The sequence below is a fragment of the Ammospiza nelsoni genome, chromosome 12, assembly GCF_027579445.1.
Source record: "Ammospiza nelsoni isolate bAmmNel1 chromosome 12, bAmmNel1.pri, whole genome shotgun sequence".
In the NCBI taxonomy this organism is placed as follows: domain Eukaryota; kingdom Metazoa; phylum Chordata; class Aves; order Passeriformes; family Passerellidae; genus Ammospiza; species Ammospiza nelsoni.
In genome coordinates, this window is record NC_080644.1 from 12108572 (window position 1) to 12125680 (window position 17109).

General features: G+C 55.2%; 2 protein-coding genes across 3 annotated transcripts in view; one reads left to right on the forward strand and one right to left on the reverse strand.

Annotated features, from left to right (window-relative positions):
* Nucleotides 1–1931, forward strand: part of ACSS2 (acyl-CoA synthetase short chain family member 2) — a 28256-nt gene extending 26325 nt beyond the window's left edge. For both annotated transcript variants that reach the window (XM_059480907.1, XM_059480908.1), the window contains 3 exons: nucleotides 227–403; nucleotides 1108–1182; nucleotides 1688–1931. In XM_059480907.1, coding sequence (XP_059336890.1) covers nucleotides 227–403; nucleotides 1108–1182; nucleotides 1688–1830 — 395 coding nt within the window. In that variant the 3' untranslated portion in view covers nucleotides 1831–1931. The remainder of the gene's footprint in view (nucleotides 1–226; nucleotides 404–1107; nucleotides 1183–1687) is intronic.
* Nucleotides 1932–3832: 1901 nt separating this feature from the next.
* GSS (glutathione synthetase) lies at nucleotides 3833–15243 on the reverse strand. Its single transcript, XM_059480692.1, has 12 exons — nucleotides 15108–15243; nucleotides 13906–14051; nucleotides 12620–12695; nucleotides 11706–11845; nucleotides 11499–11615; nucleotides 11200–11280; nucleotides 10719–10796; nucleotides 9144–9210; nucleotides 8033–8227; nucleotides 7104–7185; nucleotides 6557–6746; nucleotides 3833–5423 (listed from the first exon to the last, which is right to left on the reverse strand). Exons 1-12 carry the CDS (start codon nucleotides 15234–15236, stop codon nucleotides 5300–5302), a joined length of 1425 nt encoding a protein of 474 aa, XP_059336675.1. The 5' UTR covers nucleotides 15237–15243; the 3' UTR covers nucleotides 3833–5299.
* Nucleotides 15244–17109: the final 1866 nt, after the last annotated feature.

A 17109-nucleotide genomic window follows, 5' to 3' on the forward strand; every position in this document is an offset into this window, starting at 1 on the left:
CCAGAAAGCCTAAAGGTGGGAGGGGGAGCAGCCAAGGGAGGTGGCTTCTGCAGCTGGGTGACACTTGGCAGCTTCCAGAGCACTGCGGAAATGAGTTTCACTCTCCAGCTGTTGTCCTTTCCCAAGCACATCAAACTGATGCCCTCAGATCTGTAGTTTAGGGCCTTTTACAGCCTCAGGCGTCTTCCTGCAGGCCTGTAAAGCTCTGTGTCCCCCTTGTTTGCAGGCCATTTGCTGAGCACGGCAGAGGTGGAGTCAGCCCTGGTGGAGCACCCTGCAGTGGCTGAGGCTGCCGTGGTCAGCCATCCCCACCCCCTGAAGGGAGAGTGCCTCTACTGCTTTGTGACCCTGAGAGAGGGCTACGAGTTCAGCCAGGACCTCACAGATGAGCTCAAAAAACAAGGTAGCAACAGGCAAATGTTGGGGAGCAGGCAGGGGGAGCACAGGTGGTGGAGGGGTTGAAGGCTTGGTGCTGCCTGTGGTCTGGGGAGTGCAGTGTGGACAAGTGCCACAAGGTGCCTCTTGATTACACAGCAGGGTGGCAAAGACTAACATTAGTTCTGCCAGCCTTTGGCTGCTCATGTGATGCCATCTCTGCCTTCTGGGAGCTGGCAGCCCTGTGAGGGGCTGGGGTGCTCAGCAGGCTTTTGTTTGCAGCAGGGCTTTCCCTGCCAGACTGGGACATCCTGAGAGGATCATGGGGTTTCTTTAGGGAGGTGCTCTGGGTGTTAGTGCTCTGCTCTCAAGGAGCTGTTTCACTGCAAACTGCAGCATTGAATACACCAAACAGACCCAATGGCAGCTGCTTCTCTGGAGGAACCCAAGAGTGAATTTAAATCAATCCTTGCTCTATCAAGGTCATGGTGTTGGTTGTAGCTGTTAGGGAGGAGTCTGGAAGATGGAGGGAGTGAAAAAATGAGTACTCTCAGTGTTGGGGAGATGTGCTTCTGGCCCTGTTTGCATTGTAGGCCTTGTCCCCAGGCACTGCCCTGCCAGGTGTCCCAGGAGCTGGGCTCTGTGTCTTACCCTTCTGTCCTTTTATCATCGAAAGGATGTGTGGCTTCTCCTCAGCCCTACAATGAAAATCTCTCTTTTTTTTTTTTGCAGTCAGAGACAAAATTGGGCCCATAGCAACACCTGATTACATCCAGTACGCCCCCAGCCTGCCCAAAACCCGCTCAGGTGAGTTCCAGGGCAGGACTGGACAGCTCCTGCCAGTGGAAGTTGAGCAGCCCTGCTCTGCTGGTCCAGGGCTGCTCAGATTAGGGGAGGTACAAGCTCAGGGTGAGCAGGATGTGCAGGTCTGGTACTTCCCTCTTCTGCTAAGGATGCTGAAGAGATCCTGACTCCTGGGGAGAGGGACTTTTTATATAGACAGATAATGAAGGACAAGGGGTGATGGTTTTAAACTGGTGGAAGGCAGGTGTAGATTAAATAGACATAAGGAAGGAATTGTTCCTGTGAGGGTGGGCAGGCCCTGGCACAGGGTGCCCAGAGAAGCTGGGGCTGCCCCTGGATCTCTGTAAGTGTCCAAGGCCAGGTTGGATGGGGCTTGGAGCAACCTGGGACTGTGAAAGCTGTTCCTGCCCATGGCAGGGGGTTGGGAAGAGATATCTTTAAGGTCTCTTCCAACCCAGACCATCCTGGGATTCTGACTCCTGCTTCCCTTTCTTGGCTGTCATTACAGGAAAGATCACCAGACGCATATTGAGGAAGATTGCCAAAGATGACCACGAGCTGGGAGACATCTCCACCTTGGCAGACCCGGGTGTCATCACACAGCTTTTCAACAGCAGATGTGACACTGCTCCTGCAGGAGCAGCTCAGTAGGACAGTGGCAGTGGCATCTGATGGGCAGGTCCCTCCAACAGCCACTGCCTGCCCGGGAAGGAAACCTTCACCTGTTGAATTAAATGTACCAATGGTAGAAACGAGGAGAGTCTGGCTCTGGATAGGCTGTGTCCATGCCCTGGGTGAGGTGTCTGTCATGTTCCAGATGGATGTCACACATCTGAGGGTCAGCCTGGTGCACAGAGGGACTCATCCTCCTCCTTTTTCAGCACCTCGTTCTTGGTTTTAATTTAATTTTGGGGGGTTGGGGAGAGGGTGTTAACTTACTTTCTGTCTGGAGGGGCCCTGGCACCTTGTGCACAGTGGGAAGGAGCTTTGGGGCTTGCAGGGGAAGTGATGCTGGAGTTACTCAATGCAGGCAGGCCTGGGAGGGGCATCCACCACTGCCCACAGAGCAGCTGAGCTTCCTTTTGTGCTTGGAGAGCTGCAGGAGCGCTGCAGCAGCCACATCATCACTGCAGGGCTGTGCTCATCCTGCATCCACTGGCCTGCTGCTAGCACAGCTCCCTGCAGCCGCCAGGGCACTGGGGCAAGGCTCCAGGGAGCTCTGGGCTTTAAACAGGTTTTGAGGGGCAATCTGATACCAAGATCTGCTGCTCCTCACTGTGTTGTGCCAGCTGGTGCATTGTCCCCAGCCCAGGGTCCTTCACTGGCCATGGACACCACTGGAAGGGAAAAGCCTTGGTGTGACGTTTCCATGGAGTCCCAGTTCCTCCAGTTCTGCTGCACCAGCTCAGAGCTGAAGCAGAGCTGGAGCAGCTGGATGCTCCTCTTGTGTCCTGGGGGAGGATGGAGAGGAAATGGAGCCAGGCAGAGGCACCTTTCCCATGGCACCATGAGCACTGCCACAGCAGAGAAACCAAGGCAGGCAGGGCTGTGGGAGTCCTACTCATCTCCTCATCAGGAAAAATGGTGGGAGGTGTTTCAAGTCAGTGTTTGCTTAAATCTGACCTGACTTAAGGATGATGAGAGCTACAGGCCCACAACCCTTTTCCCCAAGAGCCTTGACCACCACCAGGGTCCTGCCAAAGCCATACTTCCTCCAGTGAAGGAACTTTAACTCCAGCCAAGGCTGAGCTGGGGCTCATACCTCCTTTGCAATGTCTCTGTGAAACCTGCATGTGAACTCTTTGATTTTGCACTTAAACCAAAGGAGAACTGGGCTTTAAAATTTGCTGCAACAGCTGTTTTGGGGAGTGCCAGTGGCCTGGGGTTACCTGCAACCTGAGCTGACTTGGGGCTGGAAAGGAGGAGCAGCTGCCTCAGGGTGCTCAGGGCAGGTGTTGGGGTGCTCCTCTGGGCTGTTGGCCAAGTCCCAAATCTCACTTGTTACCTGCTGCTCTCACTGGCACAGCAGCTGTGTCACCTGTAGCCTCAGTGCCTGCCTGTCCCCATGTGCCCCCACAGCTCTGTACCACTGGATTGTGCCATCTTGGTGACAAGGATTCCTACATCATCGTTCCTCCTGTTACTCTTTGTTAGCTATGTAATTTTGGCTGGAAAACAGCGAGAATTTAATGCAAAATTGAATAAAATTCAAGAAAACAAAATGGAAACAGGCTTGGAGTGGGTGTGGGTGGGAGATGCTCAGCGCTCAGAAACCAGGAGTGGCTTTTGGGATGGGAGGGGCAGGTTCCTGCCAGTGATGTTTATCCATGGATTTTTTTTTTTTTTTTCACATGTGATTTACTGTGGCTGGCAGTGCTGGCTCCATCCTGTGCCTCAGTTTCTCCCTGCTCTTCAGCCAGTGCTGCTCCCAGGCTCATGGAAAGCAAAACACAGTGTGACACCCACATGTCACCAACCCCCTCATGCATCACTGATTCCAGGGAGCTGGGTGAGGAGGTTCAGGGCTGCCAGCACAGCTCAGGGCTGCCCCACCTTCACCCCAAGCCTGCTCCCCTTCCAGGCACAGCCATGGATCTCTGCACACCTGGCCAGGTGTGCCCCTGGGCTTGGACAAACATGGCACAAACAGCAGTGAGATTGCACATTCCTTTTAATCTCTGGCTTGGGGTAATCAATCCCCCAACAAAACACCCAGGAAGCCCAGTTTCAGTCACACTTGGAGAATGGAGCAGTTTCCCAGGTGACCAATTGGTGATTGATGCTGCAGCAGCAAAGAGCCAGCAGGGCTGGCACTCAGCACACCCAGGCTGCAGGAATTCTACCTTTGTGCTGCTTCTGTCACTCAGCACATCCTCTCTGCAGGAATTCTGCTTTTGTGCTGGTTCTGCCACTCAGCACATCCCATTCTGCAGGGATTCTGCCTCTGTGCTGGTTCTCTGTTACTGACAGGGCTGGGCTGAGGCTGCCTGAGCTCTTTGCTGCCAGAAAGGTGCAGCTTTTAGGGCTGAGGAGGAGAAGGGGCTGGAGGAAGAGGCAGAAGACCTTGAGCAGGAGAGCCCACACTGCTCCACTGCTGTGCTGTTCCCACTGATCCATAAAACCTGGAGGGAGCCACATCTTCCCCTCTGCTGGTGCTGGTCCCACAGTAAGGTGCTGGGAGCTGGGGCTGGGCTGCCCAGCCTCCCCTGCAATTCCTTCCTCACCACAGAGCTCCCAGGCTCAGCAGGAGCATTCCCAAGCCTGGGGCTCCCTGGCAGGAAGATGCTCAGGGTTTGATTTGCAGTGGGATGCACTGGCCCAAACCCAGGGTGCTTTGGAATTTATCAACACACACAAGGCTCCAATTCTCTGCTGCCTTGGGAGCTGCCTCCATCTCTGAGGGATTCTGTGGAGATCTGTTGGACATGGCTGCAGGAGGCAGAGGGAGCCTGCCCTGGACCCTGCACTGCTGCCTGCCCTGTGTGGCACAGAGGCACCCAGTCCAATAAAACAGGAGTTGGGCAAAGCAAAAGCAAAAGGCCCTTGGGCAAATTACCCAGGGCAGCTGTGCCTGGTGCAGGAACCCTGAGGATCCTCAGGCACAGAGGAAAACAGAAATCAGGATAGCAGCAGCATGGGAAGGAGGGCTGGAGGGGCCATGGGGAGTGGAGCTGGGCTCTCCTCTTTAATCTGGAGAGCACTGAGGCACATAAAGGCTGATCCTTGCCCATCCACCTTTCTCCTCTCATTCCTTAGGCTGTGTATGTTTCCAGTAACCGTGCAGCATAAGGAGCTCAGAAGTGGGAGCAGCACAAAGGCCTGTATGGCACCTTGACCCTTTGCTCTGCATCCCCCTGCCCCCAGAACCCTGCAGTGCTGGGAGTCACAGCTGGGCTGTGCCCAGGGCAGGGCCTCTGAGCAGGCAGAGCAAGGGAATCCTTCCTGGAGGGGGAACCACCTCTGAGCAGCTGGGGCTGGCACCCAGGAGCTCTGAGCAGCTGCATCACACAGTCCCTCTCACAGCCTCCAGCAGTCAGACCGTGGCAAGCACCCTAAGGAGGAATCCCTGGGGCAGATCAGCTCTTGAGGCAGCAGAGAAGGAGGGTGGGGCTGTGGCTCCTCACACCAGGAACGGCGTGTCCAGCACGGCCACCCCGGCTGCCACGCCGCCGTCCGCGTGCTCGATGGCCTTGGTGCGCAGCAGGTGCCCGGCGGCCTCGTTCAGCAGCAGCTCCCTGCCCTGCCTGCAGAGAGAGACAGGGACACTGAGCACAGAGAGGGACACCGAGCACAGAGAGGGACACTGAGCCCAGAGCCAGGGACACCGAGCACAGAGAGGGACACTGAGCACAGAGACAGGGACACTGAGCACAGAGACAGGGACACTGAGCACAGAGAGGGACACTGAGCACAGAGACAGGGACACCGAGCACAGAGACAGGGACGCTGAGCACAGAGACAGGGACACTGAGCACAGAGACAGGGACACCGAGCACAGAGACAGGGACACTGAGCACAGAGAGGGACACTGAGCACAGAGAGGGACACTGAGCACAGAGACAGGGACACTGAGCACAGAGAGGGACACTGAGCACAGAGAGGGACACTGAGCACAGAGAGGGACACTGAGCACAGAGACAGGGACACCGAGCACAGAGACAGGGACACTGACACTGCAGAGAGAGGGACATTGAGCACAGAGAGAGGGACACTGAGCCCCTGCCCAGCACTGAGCCCTGCAGAGCACAGAGCCCCTGGCAGCTCTCTGGAGCAGCAGGTTGCACCGTCCCTGTCAGGCACACAGGGCAGGGCAGAGCCCCCAAGGCTAATGTGGGGGCCCTGCAGTGGTGGCTGCACTGGCCATTCTGCAAATGGGCACTGCCAGGGGCTGAATGCTGCCAGAGCACCTTTGTTCCCAAAACTGTGTGTAATGGACTTCCATTTATACTCTATGGAAATGTGGCCTAAGAGGGTTACAAAACCAGCTCTTATTAGAGTTGAACAGGCATTAGGCCTTCAGGTATTCAGAGATCATTAGGGCTTCAGAAAAGCCACATATGGGGCTGCATGCAGAACCCAAGAAGTGCCCCCAGAAATCAGGGATGAGACACATGGAGCCCAGGATTCCACTGCACCAATAATTGCCAGCACCAGGCCTGTGGTTTTCCAACAGCTCATTTGGCAGCAGGTTTAGAGCAGCAGCTCACGTGCTCAGAGCTGCTCCAGGGGCACAGACTGAATGGTCACATCTGTCCCCTGCACCTGCATGTCCCCAGACATCTGTCATGCAGCTGTGCCTGGGCTGCACAGAGGGCAAAATGCTCCTGCTCCACATCAGGAGCAGAGAACTGCCCTGGAACACAAGCACACTGCTCACCTGACATAGACCCCAAAGATCCCGAGCTCAGAGATGCACTCTGACACTTGGAGGGGACTGTGAGCCCTCAGCAGGTAATTCAGTGATGGCTGGGGTTTGATCTTATCCATCAAGATGTAGGAAGTTCTCTCAGGGCTGTCTTTGATCTTCTCCAGAACCTCCCTGAGCTCTTCACCATAGAGGTTGTTCCCTGGCAAACAAAAGCAGCACATCAAACCCTTCCAGGACAGCAGAATCCCCTGGCCCCAGCTCTGTGGCCCAGGCAGCCCAAATAACCCAGCCTTTGTCTCCCCAGGTGCTGCCTGGGTTCCCCACACCCAGCACCAGGGCCCTGGCAGCTCCTCCAGGAGCAGAACTGCCTTAGTGGCAGGACTAGCCCCCATGGCTATGAGTAGCCACAAGCCACCCTTTATCCCTCAGCACAAGGCCAGGAGCTGGCACAGAGCTCCTGCCTGTCCCAAAAACAGCACAAACCACAATGGAAACTCCCAGGGGCCCAGCTCACACCTCCAGAGGCCAGCTCATACCTCCAGAGCCCAGCTCATACCTCCACCTTCACGCTGAGGCTTCAGCACAAAGCGGTCGGGGTCAGCGATGGCTGTGGCAGCCATTCTGTCACCTTCTTCACCCTGGCAGGAAAGGAGGGAAACAGGTAAACACCAGGAATTATTTCTTCATGGACAGGGTGGTTTCATATGGGAATGAGCTGGATGGAGTGACCACCCCTGGAGGTGTGTGGTGGTGTTCACAGAGGTCCGAGGATGAGGTAAGAGATGAGAATCTTGACTCCATGTTTCAGAAGGCTGATTTATTATTTTCATAATATATCTTTTTCTTTTAATATAATATATATATTATATATATTATATTAAAAGAGATATATATGATATATATTATATTCAAAGAAAAATGCTATATTAAAGCTATGATAAAAGAACAGAAGAAAGGATTTTATCAGAAGGCTTGAAAGGAATAGAAAGGAATGACAACAAAAGCTCATGACTCTCAGAGAGTCTGAGCCAGCTGGGCTGTGATTGGCCATTAATTAGAAACAACCAACATGGACCAATCATAGATGCACCTGTTGCATTCCACAGCAGCAGAAAATCATTGTTTACATTTAATTTCTGAGGCCTCTCAGCTTGTGAGGAGAAAAAATCCTAGCAAAAGGATTTTTCACAAAATACGTCTGTGATAGAGGTGTTCAAGGAATGATGGAATGTGGCACTCAGTGCCATGTCTAGTTGATAATGTGGTGTTTGGGCAAAGGTTGGACTCTGTTCTTGGAGGGCTTTTCCAACCTAAATGATTCTGTGAACAGCAAAGCATCAGGGAGCAGCAGGGGCTCCTCAGCAGATCCCTCTGAGCAGAAGCACCAATAAATTCCCCAAGGCCCACTGCTTGAGAAGAAGAGAGGGCTCTGCTAAGAGCACAGCAGTGCATGTCCCTCCCTGCTCCAGCCCCGCTGCCACTCACCTCATCCAGGGAGTAGAGTCCTGCAAAGGTGGCTCTGATCCGAGCAATGGCCTCAGGGTGGCCTGGCAGCAGCTTCTCCAGTGTCCCCTGCCTGCTGAGCTCCTGCTGCACCTTCTTGGTGCCCGCCAGCTGCGTGGCAATGTCGGGGCACTTCACTGCCCGCGAGCGCTCCAGCAGCAGCCGCGCCTCCCAGTTCTGAGGCAGAGCAGGAGCAGCCGTGCCAGGAGGGAAAACAGCACACAAAAGGTTTGCTCTGCTCTTTTCTGTGCAGTTCTCAACATATGGTTTGTCTCCTCCCTGCCTGCTGGCAGGGACAGGGGGTGGGAGTAGCACTCCAGAGAAAAGCAGGCATGAATTTCCCGCCACCTCTGGGTGGCACAGTTAAATTAATCCACAGTGTGCACCTTCCCCAGCTTGTCCAGTGCTGCCACCTCGAGACACCAGCCAGATCTGCTCTGTGCTATTACTACCTGCAGCCTGATCATGCTAAGAGAGCACAGAGTGATCTGTAGACCAAGTCTGAAACCTTTAAGTAAGTTATACCTGTTACCCCCTGTTGTACAGAACATATCTGTACAACATACCTGTTACCCCTATTGTACAGAACATACCTGTACAACATACCTGTTAACCCCTATTGTACAGAACATACCTGTACAACATACCTTTTACTCCTATTGTACAGAACATACCTGTACAACACACCTGTTACTCCTATTGTACAGAACATACCTGTACAACATACCTGTTAACCCCTACTGTACAGAACATACCTGTACAACATACCTGTTAACCCCTGTTGTACAGAACATACCTGTGCAACATACCTGGTAACCCCTGTTGTACAGAACATACCTGTACAACATAGCTGTTAACCCCTACTGTACAGAAACAATTCAGTGCTGCACTAAGGGATGACCCCCTGGAGAAGAAAGCCACCCATTTTTCTTACTGCAGGGTCACCCACCTGCTCTCTGTAGCCTCCCAATGCTCTCAGCCCCACCAGGCAGGACTGACCCCACCCCACAGAGGGTAGTTGCCCCTGAGGTTATTTGGAGCTGCCTGGGCAGTGCCCAGCTGTGGTTTCTGGGGCAGGGGGGTGGGTACTGACCTGCTCATCGTAGACCTGGGGCACGTAGCCCTCTCTGTAATACACCACTGCGACCTCCTGGCCATCCCTGGAAAGGAAACCAGAAGTGCTCACAGAGCCAGGCCCCAGCACCAAGGGGGGATCACAGCCCCCTGCCCCTTCTCCTCTGGCCCTCCTGCTCCTGCCTGGCTCTGCCACAGCAAGTCCTGGCTCCTCTCCACTGAACCACAGCTCAGCCTGTCCCAAGGCACGGGGAGCTGACACCAGCCTCTGCTCTAACCAAAGGCTCAGTAATTCTGACACCCAGCTCTGCAGAGAGGTAAGCACCTCATTTTTAACAGCTTTTACCCCATGCTGCCCTGGGGGACTCAGCCTGGAGAAAAGGAGGCTCAGGGGGGACCTTGTGGCTCTGCACAACTCCTGACAGGAGGGGACAGCCAGGGGGGTTGGGCAGTGCTCCCAGGGAACAGGGACAGGATAAGAGGAAACGCCCTCAGGTTGTACCACAGGAGGTTTAGACTGGAGATTAAGGAAAATCTCTTCACTGAAAAGGTGATCAAGCACTAGGACAGGTGGCTCAGGGCAGTGGAGGGACCTGAAATGTGAGGTTGTGGCACTTGGGGACATGTTCAGTGGTGCTGGGTTACAGGCTGGACTCGATCTCAGGGGTCTTTTCCAGCCTTAACAGCTCTGTGATTCTTGAAGCTGGAAGGAACAAAGTTCTTCTGTGGCAATTCAAGGTAAGACATCAACTCAACAACCTGAGAGGCACCAAACCAGCCTGCCAGGGCTGGGCTGGCAGCACAGCTGTAGCACCACATGCCCAAGCTTTGGCATCAAAACTGTGCACTTGGTCTGGGAGCTCCTTCAGGCAGACAGGAGACATCCAGCAGCGACAGTGGGGATGCTCAGGAGGAAGAACAAGGGATACACTTTCCCCTCAACTACCAGCCATGACAATACATTCATTAATTAAACACAGCACAGACCCCAAAGGTCAAAAAAATCTCACTACAGAAAAATCATTGTCATGAAACTACATGTTCCCTTAGGTTCATAGTCCAGCTCACAGAGTCCCTTCCCTTGGGTTCATATAGCTCCCAGCACATTACCTGGAAATAGGACAAACGTCACACTTGGGACCAGGTGGGAGTCTGTGATCCTCCCATCCTGGTCTCCACAGGGATAGGCAAGACACAGAGAGTTCAAACCCAAGAGATCCCCAAAGGACATGGAATGCTTCCTCTCCTGCAGAGCAGCATGTGAACAGTGAACAGGAAATGGCTCTGTGGGAGCCTCTCAAACAGCCAGGGCTGCTCAGAGCAGACCTTTGTGCAGGAGGTAAAGATCCCCCAGAGCAATGAAGGCTGAAGGAGGGAGGTTATGACTGCAACTGTAAGGCACTGATGTGTATCTGCAAAATCTCACCACTGTGAACACACAGCCATCTCAGCTCCAGGAGGAAACAGCAGCCTGGAGCATGGAAGAGAACTGTTTCCTCAGCCATTTCTTCCAGCCAGCCTTGGCTGCAGGCTCCCCCTGGCAGCCCCACGTGCCCAGGAGCAGGCAGGAGTGCGCACCTTGGCTCATACTCACATATACAGCCTCCTGCTGGCATCCAGGGAGCCCTGCTCAAACACATCCCGGAACCGCTTCCTCAGCACGCGGATGTTCCTGCAAGAACAGTGCCACAGTCACCAGGCTGCCCACAGCCACCTGAGCTGCAGGTCAGGGGTGGAATTCATGCATCTATAGGTTCCTTCACAAACAGCCTAAGCTTTGTGCTATGGAGCCAGAGAAATCCTACAAATCCCCAAAAACTCCCTGTTTAGGAACCCATTCTATGTTTCCTACGATCTGCCAGCTGCTTGCTCAGCTTTCCATATCAGAAACTGAACCATCACCTCCCACCTTTCCCACCCCAGGAAAATTCAAACTTTACCTGTTCCAAAAAACTCCCTGTTTAGGAACCCATTCTATGTTTCCTAAGATCTGCCAGCTGTATGCTCAGCTTTCCATATCAGATTCTGAACCATAACCTCCTTCCTTTCCCATCCCAGGAAAATTCAAACTTTACCTGTTCCAAAGTTCATTTTCTACACAACGCTGATCAAAAATATTCCTCTGGACGTCCTCCACCAGAAACATCACCACAGCCCTGGAAGAGATACCAAGGACATCATTAAACCCATAAACACTCCACATGCTCCTAGCTGGATCACCAGCTCTCCTGGATTGTTACATGAAACAAGGGACACTGGCAGTGTGTTTGGCATCTCCTCCAGGCTCCCTCTTCCTCTCACCCTTTGAGATCACCCCACCTGAGCAGCACAGCTTTCCATCTCTGTGATTCAGGCTCCCTGCACTGCTCCTTACCTTTGGGACCCATAGAGCTCCCAAGCTTTGGCAATTCCCAAGGCCAGCCCCTTGGCTGGGTTGTTGGGCAGCAGCTGTGATGCCTCCTCACTCTTTCCCAGCACTTTCAACACCAACCTGTGGAACACAAAGCTGTAAATGCCATGTCCATGGAGCAAGGAGCAGCCTGCAGAGCACAGGGGCCATGCAGGGGGAGGTGTTCCTTACCTGTGGACATCAGCAGTGCGGGAGGTGAGCCCTCCAAAGCTGGCAGCAATGGTGTTTATTTCTATCTGCCTCAGAGCTGCTGTGCCTTCCAGCCCACAGTCAAACATGTAATCCGAGCGGTTGATGCCCAAAAACACGGTCTGCAACACAGGGAGGGCAGCTGGGGTCTCCTGTGGCCTCTAACTGCAAATCCTTTGCTGACCTTGCTTCAAAATCCTCCCAGAGCAGATCCAGAGAATCCCAGAATAGGTTGGGTTGGAAGGGACTTTGAAGACAACCTCACCCCAGTCCCTGCAGCTGGCAGGGACCCCTTCCACTACAGCAAGCTGCTCCAAGCCCTGTCCAACCTGGAATTGAGTATTTTCAGGGGTGGGACAACCACAGCTTCTCTGGGCAATGTGTGCCAGCACCTCACCACCCGCACAGTAAATTTCCTAATATCTCATCTAAACCTGTTCAGTCAGTTTGAAGCCATCCCCTCTTGTCCTGTCACCCTCAGTTTGATACAAACCATGCAGGTCACACCCCTGGGTGCTCTGCTCCCTGCCCACAGCCCTCTCAGAGTTCCAGAGGAGCTCCCAACACTGAAAGTAAAGGAGATTCTGCAGGGATGGCCTGGCTGATGCAGGTCCCAACAAGACACATGTCCCTGCACACCCTGAGGCTCCCAGAGGACAAACCCCATGAACTCCTCCCTCTCCAGGCCAGGCTGTTTCCAGCAGCACCAACCAAAGAGCTCAGCTGTTCAACAGGGCAAGGTCCTGAGCTCAGCACTGTGACAAGACATTGCAGGACAGGGAGTGACCAGCCTGGCACAGCTCAGAGTCCACAGTGCCAAAGCCTGCAGCCAGAGCCCAGGCACCCCCAGCACAATGCCAAGTGGCACAGACCACTGGGATCCCCTGCCCAGGTACCTGAGCCAGGCCTTCCTCCAAAACCTGCTTGTAGATTCTGAAGAGCCGAGCTGTGAAGTCATCGACCTTGATGGTGCTAGAGAGAAACACAGACCATGTCAGTCCCCTGCTGCTGTCACAGAGGGACAAGAAAATTAATTATTCTGCAGAAAAAGCCCTTAGCAGGGGCATTCTCCAGCACAAAGAGCAGAACCATGTCCTCTGGGGATCTCTTGGGTTTGAACTGGGGCTCAGCCAAGTGCTGTAGCACTGTGAAACACCTCCCCAAGAATGCTCAGCGCAAAACCACAACACAAACCCAGCTTGCCAAGCACAGCCTCTCCACAAAAGGCCCTCCTGTGCAGAGGTGACTCACTGCCAGGGCAGAGATGGGACAGAATTCTGCAGGTTCAGGCAGAAAGCACAGGTCTCTCTGGGCCTGCACACACAGTTCAGAGAAGCTTCATCCAATCCCCCTGTCCTGTCAGGCTCCAAACCCCACACACTGTGGCCCTGCTAGAGCAGACCTGGCTTTTCCTCAGGGCCCCAAATCCTGAACAGCACCTCCAGGGAGCTGCCCTGGCACAGAGCAGGCACCAGAGCACACACAAGCCCCAGGTGCTGCATTCTTTAAGCACAGGTACAAACATGTCCCCACAGGCTCTGGCTGCAGCCAGCTCTGGAACAGCTCCAAAGGGTGAGGATTTAACAGAACAAAAGGATGCTGGAAAACAGCCTCCTCTGCTCTGTCCCAGTGCCAGAGGCAGCAGAACATGCACAGGCAGCACAGAACAGGCAGTGGGAAGGGAAGAGGGATTTGTGCAAGCATCAGCCCCACAATCACGAGTGACAAAATGCAACAGCCACAGATAAACTCAGCAGCACCCAGGAGCCAGAGCTGGACAATTCTCCTGCAGCCAGAGCTTGTGGCTGGGAAAGAGGGCAGGGGGTGACTGAGGGAGGGTGTGGAAACAGAACAGACACCTTTTCATCACAGCTGCAGCACAGCTGGTGGGTACTGAACAGACACAGGCAGATGCAGAATAAAACTAAAAGAGACTCCTAAAACCAGGACTCAAAGACTTCAGTGATTTGCATTTAAGGCTCAGGGGCTCAAAAGCCCACAAGTATGAATTTATAAGCCTGAAAAAGTGGCAAAGTTGAAGATGATAGCAGGGAATCAGGTCTTGGTCAGATGTCCCATTTTCTGGGGCCCAAGAAAACCTCAGAAAGACAGAGATGTCACAAGGGTAATAAAGCTTTACATTTAAAATATTTCATTAAAATGCAACATGCAAAAACATTACCTGGCCAGAGTTTGCTCCAGGAATTCTCTGTTTTGACTGACAGCATCCACCAGCAGGTTAAAATCCTGCTGGACAGCATAGGCTTGTTCAAACAAGGCCCGTGGCACTGCGGATGGGAGCAGCGTGAAGGGGGCATAATTCACCACCTGCAGGCAGGGACGCAACACAGCACTCAGGTCTGGGCAGCTCAACAGGGGCTAAGGAGGTGCTTCCTCTGCTTGTCTGAAGGCTGAGCAGCCCCCAGCCCTGCAGAGCAGACATATGGATGGCCTCAACCCTGCTGATTGCTCACTTCTGAGGGTTCTGCTTTATGAACCACCTGCAGAGGGGCTGGGCTGACTGCCTCCCCCTGCCTCCCCCTGAACTGGACAGCACTGCCTCCAGAACTTCTCAGGGGCAGAGAAAAAGGTAATTTGCCAGTCCTGGGTTCTGGCCGTTTGGTTCTTACTTCCTTTGATCCCTGCTCCAGAGCCCTGGCACATCCTACATGCACAGAGTCACACTCACAGCCCACACCAGAGAGAAGTTTCCAATTCACCTGGATTTTCACATCAAACAAGGGACACTGGCAGTGTGTTTGGCCTCTCCTCCCAGGCTCCCTCACCCTTTGAGATCACTCAGAGCCCTGATCTGACATCAAGTAGCAGTGCTGTGGTGAACACCTCCCTCCTTGCATCCCTGCCAGCTGCCTGCTTGCCCTCAGGCTCCTCAGGGACCCTTCCCCAATGGTGCCCCACCCCTCCTGCACAGGGGCACTTCTTCCTCTGAGACCCCTCATGGCATTCTGCTCCAACAGGCTGAGCCCTCCCACCCCAGCCATCCACCAGGGATTGCTCAGAGGCAAATCCCACACATCAGCCATCTCCACCCCTGTCACCTCACCCCAGTTATGGGACAAAGGCTGACTGTAGCTGGGAACATGCCAAAAGAGGCCCCTCTGTGAGACTCTCCTCTGGTTCAAAGGTTCATATGGGTGGTGAGAGGCTGGGAAAGGGAATAACTCCCAGCACTACAACAGGTAGCTTCCTAAGCCTTCTCAGACCTATCCCTCTGCTTGGAAAAGGGAATCTGTATGGCAGGGCTGACATTGGGATGGGCTGTGAGCTGCACCCCAGTGAAGGCTGTCCCTTGGGGAGCCGCTCCTTGCCAAGGGCTCAGGGACCCCCGGCACGGAGCGGCTCCTCCCCGCGCTGTGCACTCACATTCGAGGCGTTGGGCTGCTCCCCGGTCCGCATCAGCACCCCCGCCAGCAGCGCCGCGTCCACCGCCACCGCCGCCGCCTCCCGCACGGCCGCCGCGTCCCGCACCACGTCCTGCCAGGCCGCGGCCATGGCAGCGCTGCGGGCACAGCACGGCGTCACCGCCCGGCCCGCAGCCTGAGCCGGGCCCGGCTGTCCCCGGCCCCTGTGCCCCGGCTGTCCCCAGCCCCTGTGCCCTGAGCCCGGCCCCTGTCTGTCCCCGGCCCCTGTGCCCCGGCTGACCCCAGCCCCTGTGCCCTGAGCCCCTGACTGTCCCCAGCCCCTGACCCACAACCCCCGGCTGTCCCCCAGATCCTGTGCCCTGAGCCCCTGACTGTCCCCAGCCCCTGACCCACAACCCCCGGCTGTCCCCCAGATCCTGTGCCCTGAGCCCCGGCTGTCCCCCAGGCCCGATGTCCTGACCCCCGGTCCCCGGCTGTACCCAGCTCCTGAGCGCCAGCCCCTGGTTGTCCCCAGCCCCTGTGCTGTCCCCGGCCCCTGTGCCCCGACCCCCAGTGCTGTCCCCAGCCCCTGCGCCCCGATCCCAGCCCCCGGCTGTCCCCGCTCCCTGTGCTCTCACCCCGCTCCCTGTCCCCTAGCCGGCCCCCTGCCTCTAGACTGTCAGCGCGCCCCGACCCTGGCGGGCAACCTCCGGCCCCTTCCTGGTTCCCGCTCCCCGCTTCCTGAGCCCCAGTCCCCGGTACATCGCTGTCCCTGACCCCTAAGCCCGCTGTCCGTCCCAGCCCCTCACTGACCCCCGGTCCGTCCCGGCGCCCCCGGTTCCGCCGTCCGGACCCGGACCCGCTCCGGCCGCTCGGGGCGGGCGCTGCGGAGCGCTCCGTGATTGGACGGGCCGAGCCCCTCGCTCCGCCCCTCATGCAGATTGGCAGCTCAATGAACCAATCAGTGTGGTGAAAGCGCCCCTCGTGTGCGATGCCGCGCAGCGGGGGCGGGAGGAGGAGGAGCCGCGTCGGGAGCGCGCAGCGCGCACGCGCCGGGCTGTGTTACGGCGGTGTGACGCCATGTCGCGACATCATGAGGGCGACGAGGCTGCTGAAGATGCAGCTCGTGAAATCCGCCCACTGCGTGCGGCGGCTGCTCGGGGCCAGAGCTGCTGGGAGCCCAGAGCCATGGAAATGGTGGGCGGAGTGTTGTTAGAGGCCCTTTCCAACATCACCGATCCTGTAATTCCGTGCGAACCTTCACCGCCCTTGCTGCCCTCACGGGAGCTGAATGCACCCTGGGCAGGCGCGGCAGAACAGAGCAACTGCGGACCTGCCTGAGGAAGGGAATTTGGAATATTGTTCTGTTTTCCGTTTCTTGCCCTGTTCCTCACGCAGGTGCCTTTGAGAAGGGCTGGCCGAGGGTTCCCTTGTGCAGCCCCAGGGCTGATGTCCCCTGTAGTGCCCATGGAGCTGTGCCGTGCTCCCTGGTGTCTCCGGGAGATGTCCCGGCCATGTGCCCTGCAGGAAGGTGCTCCCAGGTTCTCAGCAGTGTTCTGGGTGCCCTGGGGCACAGTGCTGAGGTTTTTCTGGCCCTGTGACCGTGGCTTTGTGCTCTCTGCCCTCATGTCACACAGAGCCAAGACTGGGAATCTTTGGGCCTCTTCACCTGGGGATGCCTGGCAAAGAGCAGGTCTCAGAACCATTTCATGTACTTACAGGACATTCAATTCCCAACAAAAGGGCTTGAAATGACAGTGTGGGAAATCGAGAGGGTTCATTTTCTATTAGGAACAAGCAGAAGTTAGATGTAAATAAATCAAACCCAAACAGGTCCTTTCTACTTTTTTATTTCAATGTGCAGATGAACTGTCAGTCCTAAGTTTGTCTGTCCTCTGAATAAGTGTAATGAAATGGGACAACCTTGTGTTGGTACCTCCAACAGTGTAAAAAGAAACAAGATTTGTTGTCATCACAAGGCAAACATTTGTGCATCCACTGAAATAATAGAATGACTTGAGCAT

Bases quoted from the DNA above. Each gene is read 5' to 3' on its own strand.
- GSS (XM_059480692.1), bottom strand. From the start codon at position 15,236: ATGGCCGCGGCCTGGCAGGACGTGGTGCGGGACGCGGCGGCCGTGCGG. The intron at 11,616-11,705 runs GTAAGGAACACC...TGTGTTCCACAG, and splicing joins CGCACTGCTGATGTCCACAG to GTTGGTGTTGAAAGTGCTGG. The intron at 11,281-11,498 runs GTAAGGAGCAGT...TATCTCTTCCAG, and splicing joins GAGCTCTATGGGTCCCAAAG to GGCTGTGGTGATGTTTCTGG.